We start from the raw sequence: 27,739 nt of genomic DNA, 5'->3' as shown, positions 1-27,739 counted from the left end.
CATTCGAAAAAGAGAGCCTAAAATACTACAAAATAGGCATCCTTACCTAGTGACACCAAGTTACTAAAGTTCTCCAACATCACATCTCTGTACAAATCCCTTTGAGCAAAGTCCAGGCATTCCCACTCTTCTTGAGAGAAGTCAATGACAACATCCCTGAACATCACCAATCTCTGAAACAACAAACATAATACTAGTAGTGGAAATAAAGAAAATGTTTTTTCAATGGAGGGGGAGACGATGGGGAGCTCTTAGCCATGGAGGTAACAGCAAACATGCTAGGAAGCGTCTTACATGGATGAGATACTACAAAAATTGGTGCTTCTGAAGTGACAACATGTTCTTTTTTATTCTGTTGCTGTAGACATTTCCTGATTACACACACAGTCTGGGAATTAATAAAGCTAATTAAATAAAATTAACTTAAAAATGCAATATTTCAATTAAAAGAAATAGCATACAGAAGCGCCTTGTACAATATGTATCCTGTATAGCACATGTTCCCAATAAATTAGTTTCCTTTTCTTATTCTCTAAGAAGTAAAAGTCCTTACACACATAAAGGACCCATGGGCAAAGCCAAAGTGGGGAAGGATTGGGGGAGGGAGGTGGAGGAGGCGGGCAAAGGAAAATGGTGGCAGGAAGGTGGAGACAAATGTATATGAACAAAAAAATAAAAATTAAAAAAAAAAACAAAGGTGGAACTATTTTACAAATAAACAAGTATTTTTTTTTTTTAAATAAAGAAGTAAAAGTCCTTGAGCCCCCTACCCCATCCAACTTGCAAGGCTACCCAAGTTGTTTTCTTTCACTGGCTTTTCCATACAAATGGCCTGTGTTGGCTTGTGCTGTAGACTTTCCTAAATTTTCTCAAAGGTTCACAACCTCAAACAAGTAGCATCTGGCCTCCAAATGCCACGTACCTCTTACTAAGTGTTCCCAGATCTGACACTAGCAGTAGCTAGACTTGGTTCATAACATGGCTTCTCCTGGGCACCTCTAAGCCGAGGCCAAATAACAGCCATCTGAAGAACACTTTGTAGCTCATGCCAGGTGGCCCTAGGAATGACACAGGTAGTGGCTGACCTTGGTCTGCACCTTCCAGAAGTTCCCAAAGCCAGCACATCCAGTGGCCATATTCAAACTACACTGAAATACCACCCAACTACCTCCATAAGGAACATACTCATGGAGAAGACTTGGAGGGCACCAGAGCCTCACTGAAGTGAGTTCTGCACCATGGATTCAGCCTCAGCGCTGCAGCTCCTCCACTGCAGTTGTGCCCAGTCAACCCCTCTCACTGATGTACCAACAGCAATCAAAGCTCAATTACAACTATATATGGAGTGCCCAGCACAGGACCCCTACTTCGTAAGGCTATCGTACCAAGACTGGGAGACATAGCAGATCTACTTAACACATAGTAAAAAAACAGAGAGACAGCCAAAATGTGGAGACAATGAAACATGTCCCAACTGGAAGAACAGGAGAAATCTCCAGAAAAAGAACTAAATGAAATGAAGGAAATCAAACTACCAGATACAGAGTTCAAAACAATGAATGTTCATTTTTATAGGATGCTCAAGGAACTTAGTGAAAACTTTAATAGCATAAAAAAATAGAAACCATAAAAAAAGAACCAGTTAGAAATGAAGAATACAATAACTGAAATGAGAAATATACTAGAAGAATCAACAGTATATTAGATGAAGCAGAGGATCGAATCTGCAATTTGGAAGAAAAGATGGCAGAAAATACCCACTTAGAGTATCTAAAAAAATAATCCAAAAAAACGAGGATAGTTTAAGGGACCTCTGGGATAACTTCAAGCATACCAACATTTGTACTATAGACACAGGAGGAGGAGGAGAGAGAAAGCAAGGGATTGAAAACCTACTTGAAGAAATAATGACTGACAACTTCCCTAACCTGGTAAAAGGGAAAAAAAAGACATACAAGTCCAGGAAGCATAGAAAAGTCCCAAAGAAGATGAATCCAAAGAGGCCCACACCAAGATACATCATAATTAAAATGCCAAAGGTAAAAGACAAAGAGAGAATCTTAAAAGCAGCAAGAGGCAAGCAGTTAGTTACCTACAAGGGAGCTCCCATGAAACTGTCAGCTGGTTTCTCAACAGCTTTTGTACGTGAATATAGGTTAAATCAGAAAGACACACAGAAGACATTATCAGTTACAGGAATGGAATAAACTGGGGAACAAATTCCTGACTGGGGTCAGTTACAAGAGAAATTTAAGGAATAAAGAATGTAAACATGTACATACTCTATAAAAAAGTGACTATTTAAAGAGGACAGGAGAAAACACCAATTACCTGAGTCATGATTTTTATATCTGTAAGAAATGATCAATCTTCTCCTGGATTGCTACCTTGGCACAGTATCTGGAAAAGGCAGTGCTGTAAAGAAGAAAACAGAACTATGAGACCATGTTTTTCACAAAGCTCCAAATGAGTTAAGTTGCCCTCCTCTTCCTGTCTCTTGATCCCATTCACAAATACATACTAAGTATGCGGGATATAGGTGATGCTTCTTATCCCTGTCAAATTCAGTGCTCTCTATACTAAAAAAAAAAAAAAAAAAAAAAAAAAAAATTACAAAAAATTCTCTACCATTTCTGAGATAAAACTTATAGATAATGATACATTTATATACTATACCAAAAATACAGATGACCAATTATTATATTTCAAAATACTAATTATCAAACAACTACAGTAAAAGGCATAAATAAATGCTTACAACTATTTAAAATGGACAAATTTAGATTTATATGATGACAATATTCAACTAAGTATTGCTGACATATTTTTATTTGTATTTGACATTTTGAAATAAAGGCTATATTTATATATGTATGTGTGTACAAATATGTGTACAGAATAAATGAAATTAAGTATCTACAAATGAAGGCTTCTACAAGTATGTGATATTCACAAGTCGAATGTCATAAGCAGTGTTGCCATTAGTGCTGAAACTTTTCATTTTTTTTAAAAATCTCAGTAAATTTCTGAATAAAACAAAGTCAATCAATCTTCCTCAAACAAACTAGCATTCCTGAAATATTTAACTAATAGTAAAACCATGCAATAATACTAAAATAGGTAAATACAGCAATTTGAAATAAATCATGCAAAAATGCTTTATGTAAGAGGTTCTAGACCTGCATAATTATAAATGCATTTTTTCCATCAGCTATGTCTTCATTTTGCAGGTCATAGAACAATTCTTCGTTGTGCACTGCAGGACATCTTGATTAGAAGTTGGCCCACTATTTTTATAAATAAAGCTTTAATGAGTCACATCTACAGTCATTTGTTTATATGTTGTCTTTGGCTACTTTCACACTACAGTGGCAGAGTTGAATAGCTGCAAGAGAGAGTATATGGCTCAAAAAGCCTAAATTATTTACTGTTTATTCCTTTACAGAAAAGCTGTCTAACCTGTGACCTAAATCCATGACTTGCTTTAGTTTTTCAAAAGCCAGAAGCCTTCACCCAGTTATAACACTTAAGAACGCTCAAATATATTTCTAAAATATTCCCTAGGAAGAGTCACTGCTCCTACAGAGAATCATTGATATTGGTGCTCAATATATATTTAATTAGAAATTCCACTTCTAGATATTGGAAGGGTGCAATAGATAATTGTGTCCATTTTAACAACCGAAAATAATTCAGATAAGATGAAAAATTGCCCTGGCTGGTGTGGCTCAGTGGACTGCGCACCAGACTGCGAACCAAAGGGTTGCTGGTTCAATTCCCATTCGGAGCACATGCTTAGGTGGAGAGCCCAGTCCCTAGTAGGGGGCGTGCAAGAGGGAACCACACAGTGATATTTCGATCCCTCTCTTTCTCCTTCCCTTCCCCTCTCTCTAAAAATAATAAATAAATAAATAAATAAATAAATAAAATTTTTAAAAGAGACATTATTTAAAAAAGATGAAAAATCATAATTCCTTTTAAATTCATCACAGAGATGGAGGCACAAAGAAATTTAACTGAAATTATAATAAACATCTAAAAAATGCCAAGCTCTTCATAAGAGACAAATATAGATGCTCCCTTTCCTCATAGGGCTTAAACTACATTGCAATTACCTTAGAGATAAATAGTCCAACGATTCCAATAAAGAGACGTCAAAACAAAGTAAGCAAGTCCAACTATATGCTCTTTACAAGAAATGGACTTTAAATGTAAAGACACTGATAAGTTGAAAGTAAAATAGTGGAGAAAGATACACCACATAAATACTAAATATAAGAAAGGTTGTGTACATGTACCTGTACTAATATAAGAAAAAATAGATTTATATTGTATGTCAAGTGTAATTGAAAAATAAAAAATTATTTTAAAAAACAAAAAACAAATAAAAGAGACCTGAGTCATCAGTACTAAAAAAGTTGCCGAAGCACCTTTCCCAGCCCAGCATCTGCTCCTGTGTAGCACGGGCCTCATATGCATCACCTAAAGGGACCCTGCTGCCTCCTGCCCTGAGCAAAGGAGAGTAGGAAACAGCCCAGGTCACCCAGCCTGGGCCTAGTAGCCTGCTAAAAAAAACTAGTAATAATAATAATAATAATTTTTAACAGTATTACTTGGAGTTGCAATTCAGGTAGAATTTATGTCAAAAGTATTAAAATAAACAAAAAGTAGGCTATTTCTAGACATGCCCCAAAGAGGAACATTCAAATGCCCACCCATAGGAGACTGGCTGAATAAACTATCTCACACACACAAAATATCCCTATAAAAAAGAATGTGGAAGATTTCTATAGGCTGTTATTGAATGATTTCTGGGATACATCAATCTGTGAGGGAAAAAAAGGAAGGTGCAGAGCAGTGTACATAGAACCTTCCTTTTAATTAAGAATGAAGACAATAAAAATATATATACATATATATTTTTACACACACATTTCTTTATATATACACATAAACATATATATCATTTAAAAATAGAAAACTAAACCAAAGATAGTTACAGGTAGTTATCTATATAGGGAAGAAGGAAACAGGGTGGATAGGACAGGAATGGATAGCAGACTTCTCTGAATTCACCTTGTTCTGTGGTTTAAATTTTGGAAATATGTAAATATTTTAAGTACTTTTAAAATAAAATTCAATCAAGGCAGGGAACAATTTCTAAAAGTAAAAGCAATATGAAACAAATGAGCCTAACTGTCTCTCAGGTTGGTAGCTTAACTATATGAGAGGTGTTATTTTAGGTGAATTTAAAAACACAGTAATTTGATTATAGATCCCTAGTAAATTATATTCTACTAAACTCTAGGAAGATTGTTTTTCTGTATTTATATGGTGAATAAAAAATTAGTATTGTTATCTTGAAACTCTCTCTCAAACCAAATGGCAGGAAAAAAGGAAAAAAGAAGAACAGATGGGACAACTATAAAATGAATGGCAAGATGATGGATTTGACTCAAACTATATCAATATTGCAGTAAATATAAAGGGTATAAATATTCCAATTAAAAGACAAATATTGTCAAACTGGATAAAAATGCAAGATCCAATTAAATGCTGCCAAAAAGAAATGCACTCTATTTTTTTCCATTTTAATCACTTTTTAATTTTTCAATTACAGCTGACTTAAAATATTAGTTTCATATGTACAGTCAGTGATTAGCTATTATACAACTTACTAATTGATCATCCCAATAAAACGAGTACCCATCTGACACCATACATAGTTATTAGAATATTGTTGATTATATTCTCTATGCTACATTTTGCATCCCCATGACTATTCTGTAACTACCAATCTGTACTTCTAAGTCCCTTCACTTTTTTCACCCATCCTCCAACCTCCCTCCCATCTGGCAACTATCAAAATGTTTTCTGTATCTATGAGTCTGTTTCTGCTTTGCTTGTTCATTTATTTTGATTTTTACATTCAATTGTTGATAGACATGTATTTATTTCCATTTTATTGTTAATAAAATTTCCATGTTATTGCCTTTTTTTTCTTCTTCTTAAAGAAGTCCCTTTAGAATTTTAAAAGCAAGAAATGTACTTTAACTATCAGAACACAGATAGGTTAAAAGTAAAAAAAAAAAAGGATAGAAAAAGATATATCATGTTAATACTAATGAAAAAGAGCTGGAGTGGCCACATAAACTATCATACAAAGTAGACGTTTGGATCAAAGAATATTACTGGGATAAGGGATACCATTTTATAATAATTAAAGGGGCCAATCCACCATTAGGATATATAATCTAAAACATTTATGTACCTAATAACAGAGCTTCAAATTATATGAAGCAGAAACTGATAGCAACTATAAGGAGTAAGAGAAATCCAACAAACACAAAGAGAATCAGTAAAGATACAAAACATTATCAACCTACCTGAACTAGCTGACACTTAAAGCATACTCCAACAATAGCAGTCATTTCACATGTACACCAAACATTTACTAAAATAGACCACACATTCTCAGTCATAAAATTTTAATAGATTTAAAAGAATTCAAGTTATATAAAGTATATTCTCTGATTATAATAGAATGAAATTAGAATTCAGAAACAGAAAGATCTCTGAAAGATCTTTAAAATACTTGAAAATTAAATAACATATTTCTAGTAACCCATAAGGCAAAGAAGAACTCAAAAGGCAAATTAGAAAAGATTTTGAACTGAAGACAGAATAAATGAAATAAGATTGGCAACTGATAATTTTTAGCAAGGCATATATAATGGTTCATTTCACTTTGTTGTACATTTGGAAATTTAAAAATGTTAAAAAAGAAAGCTATGTAAGAAATTACATATTATCTCCCTGTTATTAATTTTTTTAAGATTATTTATTTATTTATTTTTAGACAGAGGAGAGGGGAAGGAGAAATGGAAATATCAATGTGTGGTTTCCTCTTGTGCACCTCCTACTGGGGACCTAGCCTGCAACCCTGGCATGTGCCCTAATTGGGAATCAACAGGAGACCTTTTGGTTAGCAGGTGCTCAATCCGCTGAGCCACACCAGACAGGGCTCCTTTTTAAATTTGTGAGGATCTAATCCAATCTTCCTCAATATAACCACTATTGGGAAGCATCTATCATAATTAACTGCACATAATACTTGCTCCCAATTTAAGAAAACTGCCCTGCCCCTCCATTATCTGCAAAGGCTTAGCTAGGAAATTTCAAAAAGCAAAGATTCCTATGTTCTGAAACAAAGGCAGTTCAGCAAACAAAGAGGAAACATCTACTCACCTTGGACTTTGCTTTTGAATGCATACCAGCCATTTCTTCCTCCTTGGGCTCTACTGTCAGGAAAAGAAAATGGAATTATTAGGCTTTTCTTAGGGTATATTCTAAATTAGAACACACCCTCTTCTGTCTCCCACCCCGCAATCTACCCCTCATTTAACATAGAGGAAAGTCAGAAGGAGACTAGAACAGTTCTCAACTTCTTGTATCAGAAAGAAAAGCTTTCTGGACTACAAAAGCTGTCTTGGACTACAATTTACTTCTGGATCCAAAGTTGACCACTAAAGGCAGACCCCTACAGGGATGTGTTATAGGTTCTTAAGTGTGTGGCTTGCCTCTTAACAGAACACTCTCTGAGAGCACTCCCACTTCTGAAACCCTATTACATTTACAAGTGGTCTTTCTTGAAGGCGCTATCAGCTTTACAAGTCTCATCTCAAAACCAGGCCTGTGGCTTAGAAACAACTCATATGTTTTTCATTCATGTACTCAATTTCTGACTTCCTTTCTGCCACTTCTTGGTCCAATATCCTTTAGAGGGCACCAGAAAGCAGCAGTCAACCTACAACTACAACCCCAGAGTGAACTCAGGATGGATACAGAAATAAAGCAATCAATACAGGCCATGTGTGAATGGGGGAAAAAGGAAGGGTAGTCACTGTGACAAGAAGAGAAACAAGTGGAGTCCTCAGTAGAGAACAAAGCCAGATGGGACTCACGATCCATAGACATACTCTATCCCAGAATGAACCGCATTAATACCAAAACAATTTGACCTCTGTACTCCACTAAATTCTCATATGGGCACAGACTATGAAATATACAAATGACGACATAAAGGACACAACATTTCCATAGTCATACCGCCAGAGCCACGTTAATGCTACACAGTCAGACTACCTAGTCTTAAACGAAATCCAATCACACACACAGCACAGACACAACCCTACTCAAGCATATCCAAGTACCCTTTCAGGAACATACAACCTTTTAACAGCAGCACTTTTAGTTTCTTCAGTTACGAAAACGGCACAAGCACATACACTCCCACAACATGGGACACGGAGTCATCCAACAAGATAGTTGAAAAACACAAACAAGTACCAGGTCGAAGAAACAAGCCGTCACAAATATTGTCACAGAGACACTTATAACACCTCAAAGTCTCAGGCAAAACCCAGTAAATCACTAGATACTGTCACATACACAACCTCAAAGTGCACCCTGTCACAACAGCACCGTCACGTACCTCAGTCACAAGCAACCAGTCACAGCAGTATTATCAAACCCTCATAGTCACAAATAACTCACATTCACACAACACTTAAACACAAAACCACAGTCGCACACGCCTATTCACCTATGCAGTCACCAAAATCAGTCAGACTCGTCTCACAATACAAATCCGCAGGAGACACCGCCACACACGCCATTCCAGCGACGCTTCCTCTGAGCTTTTCCGCCCACCTCACCAGAAGGTACTGTTCAGGGTCCAGGGTCCGGCGCTCGGGTTTCAGGTTGATTTCGGCTTCAAAGGCCGCACCAGAGCGGGCCCAAGCTCCTCCACAGATACAGCCGTCTCCCCACGCGAGGCCCCCAGATCGCGCGAACAAACGGAAATGAAGCCGCGTTAGGAACCCAGTGGCTCTGGGAAATGTAGTCCAAGGCAAGGAGACTGTAGTTGGCCGGCTAAAACTCTCAGAGACACAGTCCAACTAGCAGGGGTCTCGTGGACCCCGCCGCCAGAACCTATTCGCGTCCAGGGCCGCACTGGAGATTTGAGGGAGTGCCGTTCAGCGCTCAGTACGCAGGCGTCCGGCGCGCTGCTGCAGTGGTTGAGGCCCGAGACCCGGAGTCTTCAGTAGTACCCAGGGTCTTACCCGATCAGGAGAAAGTGGGACTTGCCTGCGGGGCAGATGCGGGGAAGGGGCTGGAGCCTGGAGGCGATCGGCCAGAGGCTCTGACTAGCGTGACACCTTTTTTGTGCTTCGCCTGGCCCTTTGGTGTGTGAATGAGTGTGAAACAACGCGAGGTATGGTCGGGCGGACTGAATCCCTCAGTGGCCGGTTGTGTTAACACCTGTGTGTGACTCTACGCGTGTGCGGGATTGTCTGACAGAATAAGGACATCTGCTATTGTAGTTTATTTGTTTTGCGTCCATAATTGAGTGTGGTTGCCTGACTGGTGCTGGTTTCTGTAAATGTGCTTTCCTTGTCCCTGTATTTTACTGTGTCTGTAGGACTTCGGCTAACAAAAGAGCAATGAGTGACTGAGAAAACGATGGGTGGTCAAGTTATTTATTCCTTGAACACTAATTTGATGATTTAGAAAAGGTTATCAATTTATCTGGCAAATAAATGATTTTTCTATCGGAGCAAATACATTGTATTATGGGGAAGCTACAAAATAAGCATTTAAAAAAAAAAAAAAGAAAGATTATTTCAAAGCTATTCTTAGGCTAATTGCTTTTTCCTTCGAGGCAGCCCCCCAAAGTAGGCATCCATTCTTTTCTACTATTAGGGGTACATCATTGGGTAAGGTTGAGAGGCTTTGGACTAATGTAATAATAATATACATTTATATATAAGAAGAGTTAATTTTAGCAGAGTCGAACATTAGCCACATTTCCTGAATTCCAGGTCAAACACTTGTCCTCAGTTTCTGATTAGCAAATCTTGGCTCACAAAGAAAAAGTAACTTAAGGATATATGTTTTGTTGATAAGCCTGAACTTGTTTTCACTTTAAGACTAATGGCCTTTTTAAAAATTATAAATAATCACAAACTTTTTGAAGTTCCAACACAGAAAATAGAGAGTTATAATTCTACCACTCCTTCAGAAGGAAAAAAATTAATAAAACTTGCTCTGGCTTGCAGTACTCTACCAAATACTTTGATCTCTTCCCAGTAATGTGACTGGAATAGCAAGTTTAGTGAACAGAATTGTTGAATAAATGAACCTGTGTGCATGATTCAGTATAGCTGTGTGAAATAAAGATGGTTAAATTGCACTACTTAGAGTAGGTCAAAGTATCAAAGTGGAGTCAGACTTGTGTTAGAGTACGCATGGGAGGCCTAGATGTGGATTTTTTTTATTTTAGAGGTGATACATTCTGGTTTCAAATTAGACAGCATGCATTGATTTGAAGACACATCTCTTTTATTTTGGGTTATCTCTTGGCTTTTGAAGAGTTGTGATAATAGCTTGGAAGAAAAAGGAGGCTATTGTTTAAAAGTGAAAAACAGGAATTGTTGACCTGAGAGGAATATAGATTCCATTTGGATGGGCTTCTTATTGTATATTATACTTGTGACATTTTGTGTGTGTAGATAAAATGTGAATTTTTTTAAGCAAAAGTATAGGCAATTTTATCAGATTCACAAAGAGATACTTTGACCCAAAAAGGTTAAGACCATTAGAAATACAGACTGTCAGGGGCTGAGGAGGGCTTTTTTTTTTTTTTTTAGCATACTGTGTGATATATTTAATATAAAAATATAGTATATATTTTATGGAGGGAAACATACCAAACTTCTGTCAATGGTATTTTTGGTGGTGAGAAGAGAGGAGGAAGAAATGTCAAAGGGGACTTTAAGCATTACTGTTAATCTCTTTTTCATTCTTTACAGGGAAAACATATTCATTTATTTATTTAAATTTAAATTTTAAAAATTCAGAAGAAAATGAAGAATTGAAGATGCTGGAGCAAGAAAGTGAGCCAAGAACCTAAGCTCTGTAGAAGCTGACAAAATTCCAAAAAACATGCCCCTTACAACCAGTGCAAAGAAAAAAGAATATTCAGGTGATAGGTTTTCATAGGTCTTAGGTACCTTGTTTATCAACTGATGATTTCAGATTTATGTCCTTATGACCCACTTTAAACTTGCAAACCTTGAAGGATTAGCTGTCTTTTTAGCCCAGCAACTGGATTCAGCTCTGTGGTAGTGGCTGCCTGTGTACAGCATTGGTAAGTATGTTCTCTTTCCCAGCACTGAATCATTTTCTTTGAGACTTTGTCAATACTGGCAAATAATTTTCACTTTCTTCCAAAAAATTAGATTTATACCAGTGTATATGAGTCAGGCATTCAGTTAGTGATTCTGGGAAAGTATTGGAGGTACTCTGGTTTTTATAATTATTTTCCCTAAGTTTTTATTTTGAAAAATTTTAAAGCTACAGGAAAAAGGACCCATGAACAAAGACAATGGGGAAGGTTGGGGGGTAGGTAGGGCAGAGGAGAGTAATGGGGGAAAAATGGGGACAGCTATAATTGAACAACAAAAAAGAAACCTACAGGAAAACTAAAAGAATAGTATACTGATATCTACTGTACATCCCTCATTTAGATTAACTAGTTTTTAACATTTTACACCATTTGCTTAATCTGTCTATATTTATATAAGTTTTTTGCTCAACATTTATGAGTAAACTGCAGACATCGTATACTTTACCACTAAATATTTTATTTGCATCTCTAAGAACAAAGTTGTTCTCCTGTATAACCTCAATATCTTGAATACACAGAAGAAATTAACATTGATGTGTAATGTCATCTGTTATATCGTCTGTATCTAATTTGCCCCAGTTGTTCCCCAAAGGTCCTATATGTCAGTTTTAAAAATTGACTCACAATTCAAATCAAAGTCACATACTGCATCGGATGGACTTGTCTTTTAAAATAATAACAACAACAACAATAAAAAACAAACATTTATTTCTCGCAGTTCTGGAGGCTGGAAAGTCAAAGATTGATTTGGTTCCAAGATTGATTTGATACAAGCAGATTGGGTGCTTGGTGAGAACCCCTTCCTGATTTATAGATCATCGTTCCTCACTGTTTTCTTACATGGTGGAGAGAGGGCACTTTTTTTAGTTTCTTTAATGCAGCAGGGGTGTCCAACCTGTGGACCGTGGGCCACATGCAGCCCAGGATGGCTATGAATGCAGTCTAACACAAAATCATCAATTTACTTAAAACCTTCTTCTTTTGCTCATCAGTTTTTGTTAGTGTTTGTGTATTTAATATGGGGCCCAAGACAACTCTTCTTCTTCCAATGTGGCTCTGAGATGCCAAAAGGTTGGACACCCCTGATTGTAGAGTGATTTTCCCCTCACCTGTTTTTGTGTTTCATAATGACAGTTTTGATGAGTTAAAGAGTCTAGAAGACTTGTCATGTAAAATGTCTAACATTCTGGATTTGTTTGTTTTGTCATGACTAAGTTAACTTTAAATATATTTGGCAAGAATACTATGGATGGTGGTGTGTTCTTATTGTATCACATCAAGAAGCACATAATTTAGGTTTGATCCATTATAAATGAAACTAAATTTGTTCACTTTGGTTCAAATAGTGTGTGCACCTGATTATTCCATGGTAAAAGTTACCTTTATTCTTTGTTAATCAAGAAGTAATCTGATGAAGATATTTTGATATAAATATCTTCATTTTATAGAAAACTTTTTACCTAGTTGTTTTAGCATCCATTGATGATCCTGGCCTAAATAAGTTATCAAATTAGGGGTTGCAATGGTGATTTTTAATTTTATCATTTCTTCCTTTTTATAAAAGAGCTTTGCCTTTTCCCCCTTTTCTCCCTCTATTTTTTCTCTCTTGATTATTACTCATAGATTATTTTTTTTCCATGTAAAGTATTTTAGTTCAAGGAACAACTTATTTTAGCCCATTTATTATCATCACTTTAAGTATATTTTATTTATTATTCTATTACAGTTGTCCCATGTTTATCTCCTCTTTATTCCCCTCTGCCCTGCCCCTGCCCCCAGCATTTCCTCACTTAGTTCATGTCCATGAATTGCACATATAAGGTCTTTGGCTTCTCTATTTCCTATACTATTCTTAATCTCCCCCTGTCTATTTTGTGCCACCTATTATGCTTCTTATTCCCTGTGCCTTTTCCTCCCATTCTTCCCCTCCCCCATCCCCACTGATAACTTTCCATGTGATCTCCATTTCTATGATTCTGTCCTTGTTCTAGTTGTTTGCTTAGTTTTGTTAGTCTTTTAGGTTCAGTTGTTGATAGTTGTGAGTTTGTTGTCATTTTACCGTTCATAGTTCTGATCTTTTTTCTTAGGTAAGTCCCTTTAACATTTCATATACTAAGGGCTTGGTGATGATGAACTCCTTTAACTTTACCTTATCTGGGAAGCACTTTATCTGCCCTTCCATTCTAAATCATAGTTTTGCTGGATAGAGTAATCGTGGATGTAGGTCCTTGCCTTTCATGATTTTGAATACTTCTTTCTAGCCCCTTCTTGCCTGTAAGGTTTCTTTTGAGAAATCAGCTGATAGCTTTATGGGGACTCCTTTGTAAATAACTCTCCTCTTCCTTCTTGCTGCTTTTAAGATTCTCTCCTTATCTTTAATATTGGTTAATTTAATTATGATGTGTCTTAGTGTGTTCCTCCTTGGGTCCACCTTCTTTGGGATTCTCTGAGCTTCCTGGACTTGCATGCCTAGTTCTTTTACCAGATTGGGTAAGCATTCCTTCATCATTTGTTCAAATAAGTTTTCAATGTCTTGCTCTTCCTCTTCTTCTGGCATACCTATAATTCAGATGTTGGAGTGTGTAAAGTTGTCCCAGAAGTTCCTAAGCCTCTCCTTATTTTTTTGAATTCTTGTTTCTCCATTCTGTTCTGGTTGGAAGTTTCTTTCTTTCTTCTGTTCCAAATTTTTGGTTTGAGTCCTGATTTCCTTATTTTCACTGCTGGTTACCCATATATTTTCCTTTATTTCAATTTCTATAGCCTTAATTTCTTCCTTCATATTGTAACCAAGCTCAATCATTTCTGTGAGCTTCCTGTTTACCAGTGTTTTGAACTCTGCATCTGATTGGTTGTCTATTTCCTCATCACTTCATTCTTTTTCTGGAGTTTTGATTGTTCTTTAATTTGGGCCATATTTCTTTGCCGCAGCACACCTGTTGTGTTGTAAGGCGTGGAGCCTTAGGTATTTGCCAGGGGAGGGCAACCCAATTTGCTGCATTGTGGCGCTGTCTATGTGGGAGGGGTCAGACAGAGAACAATGATGCTTGCTTGGCTCTTGCCCCACTTCTGTTGCTTCCCTTGCTTCCCACAAGCAGATAGCTTGTGCTATTTGAGGTGCTGATTCTCAAGTGGGTTAGTTATTTTACATTCTAGGACCCCATGGGTTGCTCCAGCAGACTCAACCTGAGACTGGAGTTTCTCCTGCTGCAACCCCTGCAGATTTTACAGCTAGGGTTTTTGAGTCTTTAGTTTCTGTGCTGAAACCCTGGGTTTTGCAGTCTGTCTTGCTCCGCCGTTGTTCCTCTCAGCTTATCCACACGGGCATGTAGCATCGCCTGCCCCAGTCTATCAGCCACTGCATTACCCCATTTTCTCTGCCCTTCCTACCAGTCTGAATGAATGTTTCTTTAACTCCTTCGTTGTTGAACTTCCATGCCATTTGATTTTCTGGCAGTTCTGAATGACTTGTTTGTAAATTGGTTGTTATACTTTTGGTTGTGCACAGAAGTGAAGTGTCTCTGCCTACGCCTCCACCTTGGCTGGATCTCCAGTTTTGCCTTTTATGTTATTATTATTATTATTATTATTATTTTGCTATAAAGTTTCTTGGTATCAATCTCTTGTATGAGATAAAGGAGGGGTGCAATTTGTATGTGTGTGTGTGTATGTACCAATTGTCTCACAATATGAAAATGTTATCCTTATCACAGTCACTATTAGGATATCTCATATGTATGGAGTCCTTTCTTTTAATTAACATTGTTTTACTGTAATTTTTGGCATATGATAACACAAACACCAATTTGGACCTTAATCCTCTTCATTAATAGATTCATTTTCTATTTCCTTTATTCATCAGTACTTTAGTTTTTTGTTTATTTTTCCATTTTTCACATACATTTTAAGTTAGGTACTTAGATAATTAAATTTTATACTTATAAACTTGTAAGGCTTGTAACTTTTCCTCCATGTATTACTTTGGCTGCATGCTACAGATTTTTAAAAAATATTTTATTGTTTATGCTATTACAGTTGTCTCCAGTTTTTTCCTCCTTTGCCCGCATCCACCCAGCAAAACCCCCCTCCCCAAGCAACCCCCATAGCATTGTCTGTGTCCATGGGTTATGCTTGTATGATCTCTAGCTAATCCCTTCACCTAATCCAGTATCCCACCTCCCTGGCCCCTCCAACAGCTGTCAGTCTCTCCAATGTATCTATGCCTCTGTTACTATTTTGTTTGTTTGTTTTAGCACCACCAGGCCAGGACAGAGCCTCCTGGCAGCAGGACTAGTGTGTCTCTCATGCTGTTGCTGCTCAGGGGAGTGGTCTTCCTGAGCAAGATGGTTGCTGATGTTTGAAGAGGAGTCAGCTGGCCACTCTCCCAGTTCTCTCTGCAGAGCCTCCTTAGGCATCTCCAGCCCACTCTGCCTCCACCTTTGCTGGAGACCAGGGTAAGTGGCTGCAAATAAAAATTTATTCATTGTCCCTTTAAAAATCTCTTTGTGTCTCCAGCTGCCCTTCTCTGGCAGATAGCAACCCTGCTGCTTTTTCCAGCTGGTTGTTCCTTGTGTACTTTTTGGGCTCTGGTGCTGTAGGCTGGAGATGCCTGCTTATGATTTAGACCCCGCTCTTCTCAGGGGGATCAAAGTGACCATTTCAATATCCCTCTGGTACTACCACCCATGGGTACCCTGCCTTCCTTCTCAAGTCTCTACCACACTCCTTACCAGTTAGGTTGTGCTAAAGCTGATTCTTCTGTCTGTCCGAGGTTATAAGGCTCCTCCCTCACTATTGTTTGTTGTTTTTCCCAGGTGATTTCTCCACAATTTAATTGTTATCCAGATTAGTTCTGGGAGGAGGTCAGTGTGACTTCCATTCACTCTTCTGCCATCTTGAAGTTTTTTTACCATCTGTTTTTAAACATCCTTTGAAACCTTTGACTTCCAAACTTTGTATCAGCTGGGGTTCCATTGGCTGTTCACTCTGTTCTGCAATTGGAGAAATCTTGCACAAGAAGCTGGAGAAAGTGGCTTTGGCAAGGCCTGTGTGGCCCTTGGCCAGTTTCTGGTGCTAAAGAAAGATGAAGTCCTATTTTGGAAATGGCTAAAGGACACATATGCCTCTTTCATAACATAATGTCATTAAGGAAATGGAAATCAAAACCACAAGTAGTATCACTTTACCCCCACTGGGATGTTTATAATCTAAGTGACATATAATAACAAGTATTGGAGAAGATATAGGGAAATGGAAACCCTTAAAAATTGGTGTTGAGAATGACGTGGTAACTTTGGAAAACATCTTGGAAGTAACTCAAAAAGTTAGGCATATGATGACCTATGATATCGCAATTCTGTTCCTATTTACATTCCCAAAGAAATGAAAACATATGTCCACACAAAAGTTTTACAAAAATGTTCATAGCAGTGATCTGTGCTTTGGGAAGTTCAGAAAAAGGAAATTTGATGTTCCAAGGGAACACAGAGAAAAACAGGAGGAGAAAATAGGAGGGTGGGCTCCTCCCACATATGCAGCAACTGGGAAGCCAGAGGGATACTGCAGCAGCAGAGCTCCCTCCCTCTAGAAGCATGGGTCCTCAGTCCCACACAAGGGTCCCAAAATACATCGCAATAGAGACAGGTAGCATTGAGAAGTGGGAATCTGGGGATTTGGTCTACCTGCAAGACTCAGGGTGCACTGTCCCAGGAGTGAGCCCATTGTTACATCAGCTTGAGAAGTTTGCTCAATCTGTAACTGCTGGAAGAGGCATGAGGCAGCTTGAGGCAAGAGGGGTTCCACTCAGTACACCTAGCAGTGACTTTGAGGGGCCCTCTGTTCACTGGAAGGACATTGGACAGAGAACTGGTCAAAGTCTACACAGTGGTTTGAGGAAGAGGATCATTTTTGCCTACCTTGAGTGCACCGATAGCAGTGCCCCCAACTTGTTGAATCACTTACTCTGCCCCTTCCTGCAGTCTTCCTAGGCAAAGGGATAACGTCTGGGATAGAAATTTGGCCTGCCCTGTTCAGGTAGATGGCATGGGAGAGTGGAAGATTGGTCCTGTTCAAAGCCTAGGCAGAAATGGGAGTTTCAACCCTGCCCTGCTGTCACCAGCCATGCTCGGAGAGATTGGAGTGCCAACCTGGCCAAATTTTTTTCATTCCCTTCTGATTTGTTAGGCAGCACAGAGGTGCTGGCAAGCCACACAGAGCTGGGCTTTTGTGACTTCATCTTCCAGGTGGGCTTCTGTTAAGCAGTCAAACAAGCATGTGCTGGGCTCTGTGATTGCATTGCAAGGAAGCAGAGCCAAGAAGAGGAAGTGCCTGTCTCCCCTTAGAGGGTGCCAGCACCACATCCAAGACTTTTTGAACCACTCCTTCCAGGTCACAGATACCCTCCGTGAGTGCAGTTCTGTGAGGGAAGGAAGAGCAGCTTAGAGCAGAAACATTTAATGGGTTAGACCCAAGGCAGACCAAAATTTTGAGATCCAGAGGCCCCACTCACTGATCTACTAGAAACTTTTCTCTAACTTGTTTGCTAAGGGCTTGGTGGGGCCAGCATCTGACAATGGTTTACAACAAGGAAACTGTCAAGAGGCCCAGGACTGGCACAAGTAGCCAGCTTCGGACAACACCAGAGTGAAATCCAACAGACTTCACAAACAGCATCCAAAGGGTGATTACAGAGCACTAAAATCTGGTGAGGCAAACCCCACTTTTTTCTAATCTTTGTTCTTTTATATTTCATTTTTTCTTTCCTCTCTTTTTATTATCTCTTATGCTCATTTTTCTTTATTTTTTCTTTCAAAATTCTTTTTTCTGTTTTTCTTTTCCTATTCATTTTATTTTTCTCTATTATTATTACTATTATTATTATTTCTTTTTCTCTTCTCTTTCATATTCACTTTTCTGTTTCTTTTTTCCTTCTTTAATTCCTTTGTTTCTTATTTGTTATTTATTTTCTTTTTATGTTTATTTTTGTTATTTTGTCTCTTTGATCCTTTCTTATCCTTCTTGTTGTTGTTTTCATTGTTGGTTTTTTTGTTGAGTTGTTTTCTGTGTTTTATTTTGTCTTCTTTTGTACTCTTAGCACCTGTATAACAGTCTGCATGCTGTGATTATGGTTGAGAATCACAAACAGCCTGAGGCTTGAGTCATCCAACAAATGGTACAACAGCAATCAGTAACCTATTACAACAGGTGGGTTCACATAACCCACACAGGGTCATTGCTAAAGCATCCAGCTCGGGAGATAAATATTGCACTACTGGGTCACACAAAACACCTACTACAGAAGGCCACTCCACCTAGTCTGGGAATTCTATTTAATAGATACGGAAAAAACAAACAGGTGTATTGCAGCCTCTCTAGGCTGGACAGATCTGCTCATGGCTCTGGTAGATGGAAGAAGATGTGTGGAGCCTTGGGGATGCTTGACATGCCTTTATTTGGGAGAGTTGCACAGGCACAAGCCCGGTCTGGGGAAATCACACAGGCCACAAAGCCTACGTGGAGGGAGTCACACAGGCCACAAGCCTGCATTCCAAGTCAGTGCCCCAACTCCCCACCCCATCCAAAGCTCCTATCCCTTTTCTACCAGCCCCAAACAAAGCAGGGCAATCAAGCCAGAAGGTGAAGTAAGTATTATGAGCTGCGCATGCGATCATACTCAAGGCTATAGGGAATTTTATCACACTGGGGCTCAAGGCCGTGAAGCCTGGGCAAAAGTGCGTGGAAACAACTGCTTTATCAGACTCCTTCAGGGTTCTGAGGAGTTGCTCCCTCTGGTTACCCATGCCTCTAGGTGAGGGAGCCAGGCCACCTCCATGTACCCTACAACAGCCAAAACTGAAAGACAAAAAAAAAGGGGGGGGGGCCAAGTGAAAGAACAAAAGGAATCTCAAAAAAAAAAGAGCTAAATGAAAGGAAAGTAGGTAATTTATAAGAGCAAGAGTTCAAATGGTTATAAGAATGCTCAACAGTATGACAAAAGACATTGAAATCACAAATAAAAGCAGTCAGAAATGAAGAATAACATCTGAAATAAAGAATACACTGGAAAATATAATCAGTAGGTTGTATGAAGCAGAGGATCAAATCATCTAATTACAAGACAAGGTAGAAAAAAATCACTCAATCAGAGCAGCAAAAGGAAAAAAAATAAAAGCAGGAGGATACTTTAAAGGATCTTTAGGACAACATAAAACATAAAAACATCCACATCATAGGAATTTCAGAAGGAGAAGAAAAAGAGCAAGGGATAGAGAACCTGTGTCAAAAACAAACAGAAAACTTTCCTAACCTGGTGAAGGAAAATGTCACACAAGTTCAGAAAACACAGAAAAGTCCCAATCAAGATGAACCCAAAAAGACCAAAGGCAAAACACATCATAATTAAAATGTCAAAGGTAAAAGACAAAGAGTGAATCTTAAAGGCAGTGGGAAAAAGACAGCTAGTTACCTACAAGGGGCATCCAATTAGGCTGTCAGTTGCTTTCTCAACAGAAACACTTCTTGGCAGAAGAAAATGGCATGAAGTATTCAAAGTAATGAAAAGCCAGGATCTGAACTCATGATTACACTATCCAGCAAGGCTATTATTTAAAATTTAAGGTAAAATAAAGAGCTTCTCAGACAAAAATAAGACTAAGGGAGTTGAGCTTCTCAGGAAAAAAAGAAAAAAAGACTGAAAGGGTTAAATACCTCCAAACCAACATTGCAAGAAATTTTAAAGGGACTACTTTAAGAAGACAAAGAAATAAAGAGAAGAACACAGGAGTGAAAAATAAAAATGGCAGTAAATAAGTACCTATCAATAATTACATTAAATGTAAGTGTATTAAATACTCTTATCAAAAGACATAGCACAACTGAAGGGATAAAAAGACATAACCCATATACTGAGTTAGCCAAAAAGATCATTTAGTTTTTTTCCCATTAGATGGCTCTAGCAATGCTTAGTTGTTTTGAACTCCATTCAAAACAATTTTGTTAGATTGTATTGTGACAACTGTCATAAAGTGTGCATTTTTAAAAAAAACATCAAAATTGGTGAATTTTTGTGTAGCCATTTTAATATTGAAGATGGAAAAATGTACACAACATTTTTGGCATATTATGCTTTATTATTTCAAGGAAGGTAAAAAACGCAATGAAAATGCACAAGAAGATATGCACAATTTATGAAAAAGGTGCTGTGACTTATCAAAAGTGTCAAAAGTGGTTTTCAAAGTTTTGTGCTGGAGATTTCTCACTCAGTGATGCTCCATGGTCTGGTAGACAAATTGAAGTTGATAGCAATCAAATTGAGACTTTAACTGAGAACAACCAACATTACACCATATGGAAGATAGCCAACATATTCAAAATATCCAAATTAACAAAGTTATAGGTGAAAATGAAAAATATATCTTGTGTTTTGCAGCAAAAACTAAATTGACTTTTGGCTAACCCAATATATCCTTGTTTACAAGAGACCCACATTAAAAGAAAATATTCACACAGACTAAAAGGGAAGGGATAGAGGAAAATATTCCATGAATATAGAAACAAAAGAACACTAGAGTAGCAATATTTACCTGACAAAACAGACTTTAAAAAAGGCCATAATAAGAGACAAAGAAGGTCATTACTTAATATTAAAGGGATCGATCCAACAAAAGGATATAACCCTGGTAAACATATATGCACCTAATTTAGGAGTACCTAAATATATTAAAAATACATTGGTGGACTTTAAGGGAGAGAGTGACAGCAATACAGTCATACAAGAAGACTTTAACATCCCATTGCAATCTTTGAATAGGTCTTCCAGACAAAAAATTTCCAGGAAACAGTGACATTAAACAATACACTAGATCATATAGATTTAATTGATATTTACAGAACATTTCATCCCAAAGCATCAGGATATATAGTCTACTCAAGAGCATACAGAACATTTTCGAAGACAGACCATATGTTAGAACACAAAATAAGTCTTAACAAATTCAAGGCTCAAATCATATCAAGTATTTTCTTGGATTTCAATGGCATGAAACTAGAAATCAACTGCAATTAAAAAACTGAAAATCAATGAAACAAATGGAGGCTAAACAGCATGTTTTCAAACAATAAATGGGTTGCCAGTAAGATCAAGAGGAAAAAATCACTACCTGGAAACAAATGAAAATGAACACACAACAATCCAAAATCTATGGGACACAGTGAAAGCAGTACTAAGAGGGAAATTCATAACATTATAAGCTGGCCTATGTCAAAAAGCAAGAAAAATCTCAAATCAACAATCAAACTCTACACGTAAAAAAAAAAAAAAAAAGTCAGGAAAACAACAAGATAAGCCCAGATTAAGTAGAAGGAAGAAAATAATAAAAATTAAAGTGGAAATAAATGACATAGAGACCAAAACAAAAAAAAAAAAAAAGAAAGAAAGAAAGAAACCAAGAGCTGGTTCTTTGAAAAGATAAATGAGACTGATGAAACCTTAGCTATACTCATTAGATGAAGATGAATATGTGCACGTCTGGGAGGATAATTGGGATGATGACAGTGTAGAGGATAATTTCTCCAATCAGTTACGAGCTGAACTAGAGAAAAATGGTTATAAGATGGAGACCTCACAGTACCCAGAAGAAGTGTTGAAACAACCTAAATTTGAACTGTATACTAAATTTTAGGACAGAGAATCCAGGATGGAACACTTTAAAAATGCTTATTTCATTACCTGCTTGGCTTTACTTTTACTTTTGTAACATAAAAAAATAAATGTTTTGATCAAAAAAAAAAAAAAAACACCAAAGATACTGGATCCAAATAAATGACATCAGAAATTAGAGAGGCAAAGTAACAACAGACATCATAGAAATACAAAGGATTGTAAGAAAGTACTATGAACAATTATATGCCAATAACTTAGACAAACAAGGCAAAATGGATAAATTCTTAGAAACATACAATTTTTCAAAACTCAGTGAAGAAGAATCAGAACCCTGAATAGATTGATAACAACTAATGAAAATGAAGCAGTAATATAATATTTAAAAATTCCATTCAAACATAAGTCCTGGACTGGATGTCTTCACAGGCAAATTATACTGAGCATTCAAAGAACTAATACGTATCCTTTCCAAACTACTCCAAAAAATTCAAAAAGAAGGAAGACTTCCAAGCTCATTTTACAAAGCCAGCATTATCCTAATTCCAAAAACAGATAAAGACACTACAAGGAAAAAGTTATATAGGCCAATATCACTGATGAACACCGATGCTAAAATCCTCAACAAATATTAGCAAATTGGATCCAGCACCCATTTATGATAAAAAAAAAAACAACCCAATCTCTGAGTAAAGTGGGAAGGATCATACTTCAACACAGTAAAGACCATATATAAAAAACCTACAGCCAACATCATACTCAATGGGCAAAAACTAAAAGTGTTTCCCTAAACAAAATATGGATGTCCACTTTCACCACTCTTTTTCAACATACTATTGGAAGTCCTAGACACAGCAATCAACCAAGAGGATGAAATAAAAGACATCCAAATTGGAAAGAAGAAAGTAAAACTCATTTGCAGATTACATGATATTGTACATAGAAAACCCTGAACACTCCACCAAAAACTGTAAGACCTCATAAATAAATTTGGCAAAATAACAGAATACAAAATTAATATCCAGAATTGGTGGCACTTTTATATATCAATAATGAATCTCAGGAAAAAAAAAACCAAAGGAAACAATCCCATTTACCACTGCAACTATAAAAAATAAAGTACCTAAATGTGAAAGTAATCAAGGAGGCAAAAGATCTGTACTTGGAAAACTATAGGATATTAAAGAAAGAATCAAGTAGACAGAAACCAGTAGAAGCATATATACCATGTCCATGGATTGGAAGAACTAACATGATTAATATGTCTATACTACCCAACACAATCTATAGAGTCAACACAATGCCTATTAAAATACCAATGACATATTAAACAAATCTAGAATGAATATTCCAAAAATTTACATAAAGCTGAAAAAAGGACCCTGAATAGCCCCAGCAATCTTGAGAAAGAAGAACAAACTTGAAGAGATCACAGTACAAAACATCAAACCCTACTTGAAAACAATTGAAATTAAAACAGCTTAGTACTCATCCAAGAACGGGCCTATAGATCAATGGAAAAGAACGAAGAGCATAGAAATCAACACACACCTTATGGTCAATCGATATTTGACAAAGGAGGCAAGAGCATACAATGGAGTAAAAACAGTCTCTTCAATAGATGGTGTTGGGAAAATTGGACTGGTACAATGCAAAATAATGAAAATAGACCACTAATACAAGAATAAACTCAAAATGGATAAAAGACATTAAATGTAAGTTGTGAAGCCATACAAATCCTACAAGAAAATATAGGCAGTATAATCTCAGACATCTCATGCAGCAAAAATTTTGCCAATATATCTCCTAGGGCAAGGGAAATAAAGGACAAAATAAACAAATGGTAGAGATGTATTCTTTTAGACTTCTCTTGTCTGGGAAACTCCGTATTTCCCTTTCTATTTTAATTGAGAACCTTGCTGGGTAGAGTAGCCTTGGCTGTAGGCCCTTGCTTTTCATGACTTGAAATATATGTTGCCATTCCCTTCTGGCTTGTAGTGTTTCTGTTGAGAAGTCAGCTCCTAGGCATATTGAGGCCCCCTTGTATGTTACTTTCTCCTTCTCCCTTGCTGCCTTGAGGATTTTCTCTTTGTCTTTGATAGTTGCCATTTTAATGATGATGTGTCTTTCCCACTAAAATTGGGAACACGACAAGGATGTCCACTTTCACCACTTCTTTTCAACATCGTATTGGAAGTCCTAGCCACAGTGGTCAGACAAAAGAAAGAGATAAAAGGCATCCAAATAGGAAAGGAGGAAGTAAAGCTATCCTTGTTTGCAGATGCCATGATAGTGTACATAGAGAACCCTGTAGACTCTACCAAAAAACTCCTGAACCTAATAAGTGAATTTGCAAAACAGCAGGATACAAAGTCAACATTCAGAAATCAAAGGCATTTTTGTACACCAGCAATGCAATAGAAGAAGAAGAAATCAGAAAAAAAATACCATTCGATATAGCAAGAAGAAAATAAAGTACCTAGGCATAAATTTAACCAAAGATGTAAAAGACCTGTATGCAGAAAACTATACAACATTGAAGAAAGAAATTAAGGAAGACACAAATAAATGGAAGCGTATACCGTGCTCATGAATTTGAAGAATTAATATCCTCAAAATGTCCATACTACCCAAAGCAACTTATAGGTTCAATGCAATCCCTATTAAGATACCAATGATGTATTTCACAGAAATAGAACAGACATTTCAAAAATTTATATGGAACCATAAACAACCCCAAATACCTGCAGCAATTTTGAGAAAGAAACACAAAGTAGGAGGGATCACAATACCGGACATCAAACTCTACTACAAAGCCACTATACTCAAAACAATCTGGTACTGGCACAAGAACAGACCCATAGACCAGTAGAACAGAATAGAAAGCCCAGAAATAAGCCCAGGTCTCTATGGCCATCTAATATTTGACAAAGGGGGCAGAAGCATAAAATGGAGCACTAAGAGCCTCTTCAACACATGGTGTTGGGAGAGCTGGATGGCTACATGCAAAAAATTGAAATTGGATCATCAGCTAACACCATACACAAAAATAAACTCAAGATGGATAAAAGACTTAAATATAAGTTGCAACACCATCAAAGTCCTAGAGGAGAACATTGGCAGGAAACTCAGATATCCCACACAGCAATTTTTTCACTGATATGTCTCCTAAAGCAAGGGACATAAAGGAAAGAATAAACAAGTGAGACCTCATAAAAATAAGAAGCTTCTGCACGGCGAAAGAAAACATAAGCAAAATGAAAAGGGAGCCAACCATATGGGAAATTATATTCGCTGATACATCAGATAGAGGTTTGATCTCCAAGATATATAAAGAACTCACTCGACTCCACTCCAAGAAGACAAATGATCCAATCAAAAAATGGGCAAAGGACCTGGGCAGATGCTTTTCCAAGGAAGAGCTATGGAGGGCCCAGAGGCATTTGAAAGGATGCTCAGCAATCACTACCCATCAGAGAAATGCAGATCAAAACCACCATGAGGTACCACCTCAAACTGGTCAGAATGGTCATCATAAACAGATCAACAAACAACAGGTGCTGGTGAGGCTGTGGAGAAAAGAGAACACTGGTACACTGTTGGTGGGAATGCAGACTGGTGCAGCCACTGTGGAAAGCAGTGTGGAATTTCCTCAAAACGCTGAAACTGGAACTGCCTTTTGATCCAGTGATTCCCCTGCTGGGACTATACCCTAAGAATACCAAAATGCCAACTCAAAAGAACCTATGCACCCCCATGTTCATAGCAGCACAGTTTACAATAGCCAAGTGTTGGAAGCAACCTAAATGCCCGTCAGTAGAAGATTGGATCAAAAAGTTATGGTACATATACACAATGGAATACTACGCAGCAGAAAGAAAAGAAGAACTACTCAAATTCGCGACAGCATGGATGTAACTTGAGAGCATTATGCTAAGTGAAATAAGCCAGGGGGCAAAAGACAAATACCATATGATCTCACCTATAAGTGGAACCTAACCAACAGTACAAAGATGCAAGGAAAATAAGACCAGCAACACTGAAAGGAAAAGAAATCAACAGAGTCAAGAGGGAAGAAGGGAGGGAGGGCGGGGAAAAGGAAGGGAAGGGGAAAGTCAAGGAACATATAGCAAGGACTCATGGACAAAACCAAAGGCGAAGAGCTGAGGGAGGGAAGAAGGGAGGGGGCAAGGGAAAGTGGTGGCGGGTAGGCAGAGACAAATGTAGTTTAACAAATAAATAAATAAATAAATAAATAAATAAAGTAATTAAAAATTAAAAAAAATAAAATGGAAGCACTAAGAATCCTGAATCACCAATTGAAAAGAACCTATGCATCCCAATGGTCATAGCTGCATTATTTACAATAGTCAAATGCTGGAGACACGCTAAGTGCCCATCACTAAATGAGTGGGTCATAAAACTGTGGCACATTTACAGAATGGAATACTACCCAGCAGACAGAAGGAACTCCTACCCTTTGTGAAAGCATGGATGTAACTTGAGAGCATTATGCTAAGTGAAATAATCCAGGCAGTGAAAGACAAATACCATATGATCTCATCTATAAGTGCAACGTAATCAACAAAACAAACAAATGAGCAAAACAGAACCAGAGACTTGGAAATAAACAACAAACTGACAATAACCAGAGGGGAGTGGGGAGAGTGATAATGGGGGAAACAAAGGGGAGGGGCATCAAAAGAACGGGAATAGAGGACTCAAGGGCACGGACAGTGGCGGGGATTGACTGTGGGAGTTGGGGCGACAGGGTAGGGATGAGCAATGGGGAAAAAGGAAGGACAACTGTAACTGAACAACAAGAAAAGAAAAAAGAAGAAAACAAAAAAAGCTAAAGAGGTCAAATTTTCAAGTTCAAAGAAACAGGTGATTGAATTTTAAGTGGTTTTGTTTCTCCCTTCCTTGTTTTTTATGTAAAAAAATAAAAATAAAAACAGTGAAAAAGAAACTGAAGTCAAAATAAAGAGCCTCCCAGACAAAACAAAAGAGGCTAAACTAGTTCATTACCACCAACCAGTACTGCAAGAAATATTTAAGGGAATGCTTTAAGAAGAAATAGAGAAGAACATAGGTAAAAGGAAAAAATGGCAATAAATAAGTTTCTATCAATAATAACATTAAATGTAAGTGGATTAAATGCTCCAATAAAAAGACAAAGTGTAGCTGAGTAAAGAAGAAAACATGACCCATGTATATGCTGTCTACAAGAGACCCACCTTAGAACAAAAGATACACACAGGATGAAAATAAAGTAAAAAAAAATATTTCATGCAAAATGAAATGACAAAGCTGAGGTAACAGCACATATATCTGACAAAATAAATTTCAAAAGAAAGGCCATAACAAGAGACAAAGAAGGTCACTACATAGTACTAAAGACATAGATCCAACAAGAGAAAATAACCCTTTTACACATATGTGCACCCAATATATGAGCACATAAATATATAAGAAAAATCTTGGTGGACTTTAAGGGAGAGATCGACAGCATTACAGTCACAGTAGGGGATTTTAACAAGGTAATGGTGACCTTAAACAACACAAACTATTGGATTGTTTTTTTAATCCTCACCCAATAATGATTATTGATTTTAAAGGAAAGAAAGGGAAGGAGAGAAAGGCAAAGAGAGAATCAGAGAAAAACAGAGAGGGAGAGAAACAATGATACGAGGGAGAAACATAGATTGGTTGCCTCCCATACATGCCATGACAAGGGATCAAACCCACAACCTAGGTATGTGCCCTGACTTGGTATTGAGCCCACAACCATTTTGGTGTCTGGGATGATGCTCCAACCAACTGAGCCACCAGTC

At 37.4% G+C, this 27,739-nt stretch overlaps 1 protein-coding gene across 4 annotated transcripts in view; it reads right to left on the bottom strand.

The window, feature by feature from the left end:
- Window positions 1–27,739, bottom strand: part of LOC129083212 (zinc finger protein 420) — a 367,495-nt gene that overhangs the window by 32,910 nt on the left and 306,846 nt on the right. Inside the window, exons 1-4 of one of the 4 annotated variants that reach the window (XM_054589071.1) lie at window positions 8,713–8,907; window positions 7,249–7,301; window positions 2,332–2,415; window positions 47–173 (exon numbers count right to left, since the gene is read on the bottom strand). The exons of 1 other annotated variant lie outside the window; for it this stretch is intronic. In XM_054589071.1, coding sequence (XP_054445046.1) covers window positions 47–173; window positions 2,332–2,340 — 136 coding nt within the window. In that variant the 5' untranslated portion in view covers window positions 2,341–2,415; window positions 7,249–7,301; window positions 8,713–8,907. Of the gene's footprint in view, window positions 1–46; window positions 174–2,331; window positions 2,416–7,248; window positions 7,302–8,712; window positions 8,908–27,739 lie in introns of those variants that run through there. 2 more of the 4 variants (XM_054589069.1, XM_054589070.1) reach the window with 2 other exon arrangements.

Source organism: Pteronotus mesoamericanus, unplaced genomic scaffold (assembly GCF_021234165.1).
Source record: "Pteronotus mesoamericanus isolate MK-2021 breed Mesoamerican mustached bat unplaced genomic scaffold, CSHL_Meso_final scaffold_165, whole genome shotgun sequence".
NCBI classification, from domain to species: Eukaryota; Metazoa; Chordata; class Mammalia; order Chiroptera; family Mormoopidae; genus Pteronotus; species Pteronotus mesoamericanus.
The sequence above is the reverse complement of the archived record's forward strand: the minus strand, read 5'-3'. Positions and strand labels throughout refer to the sequence as shown.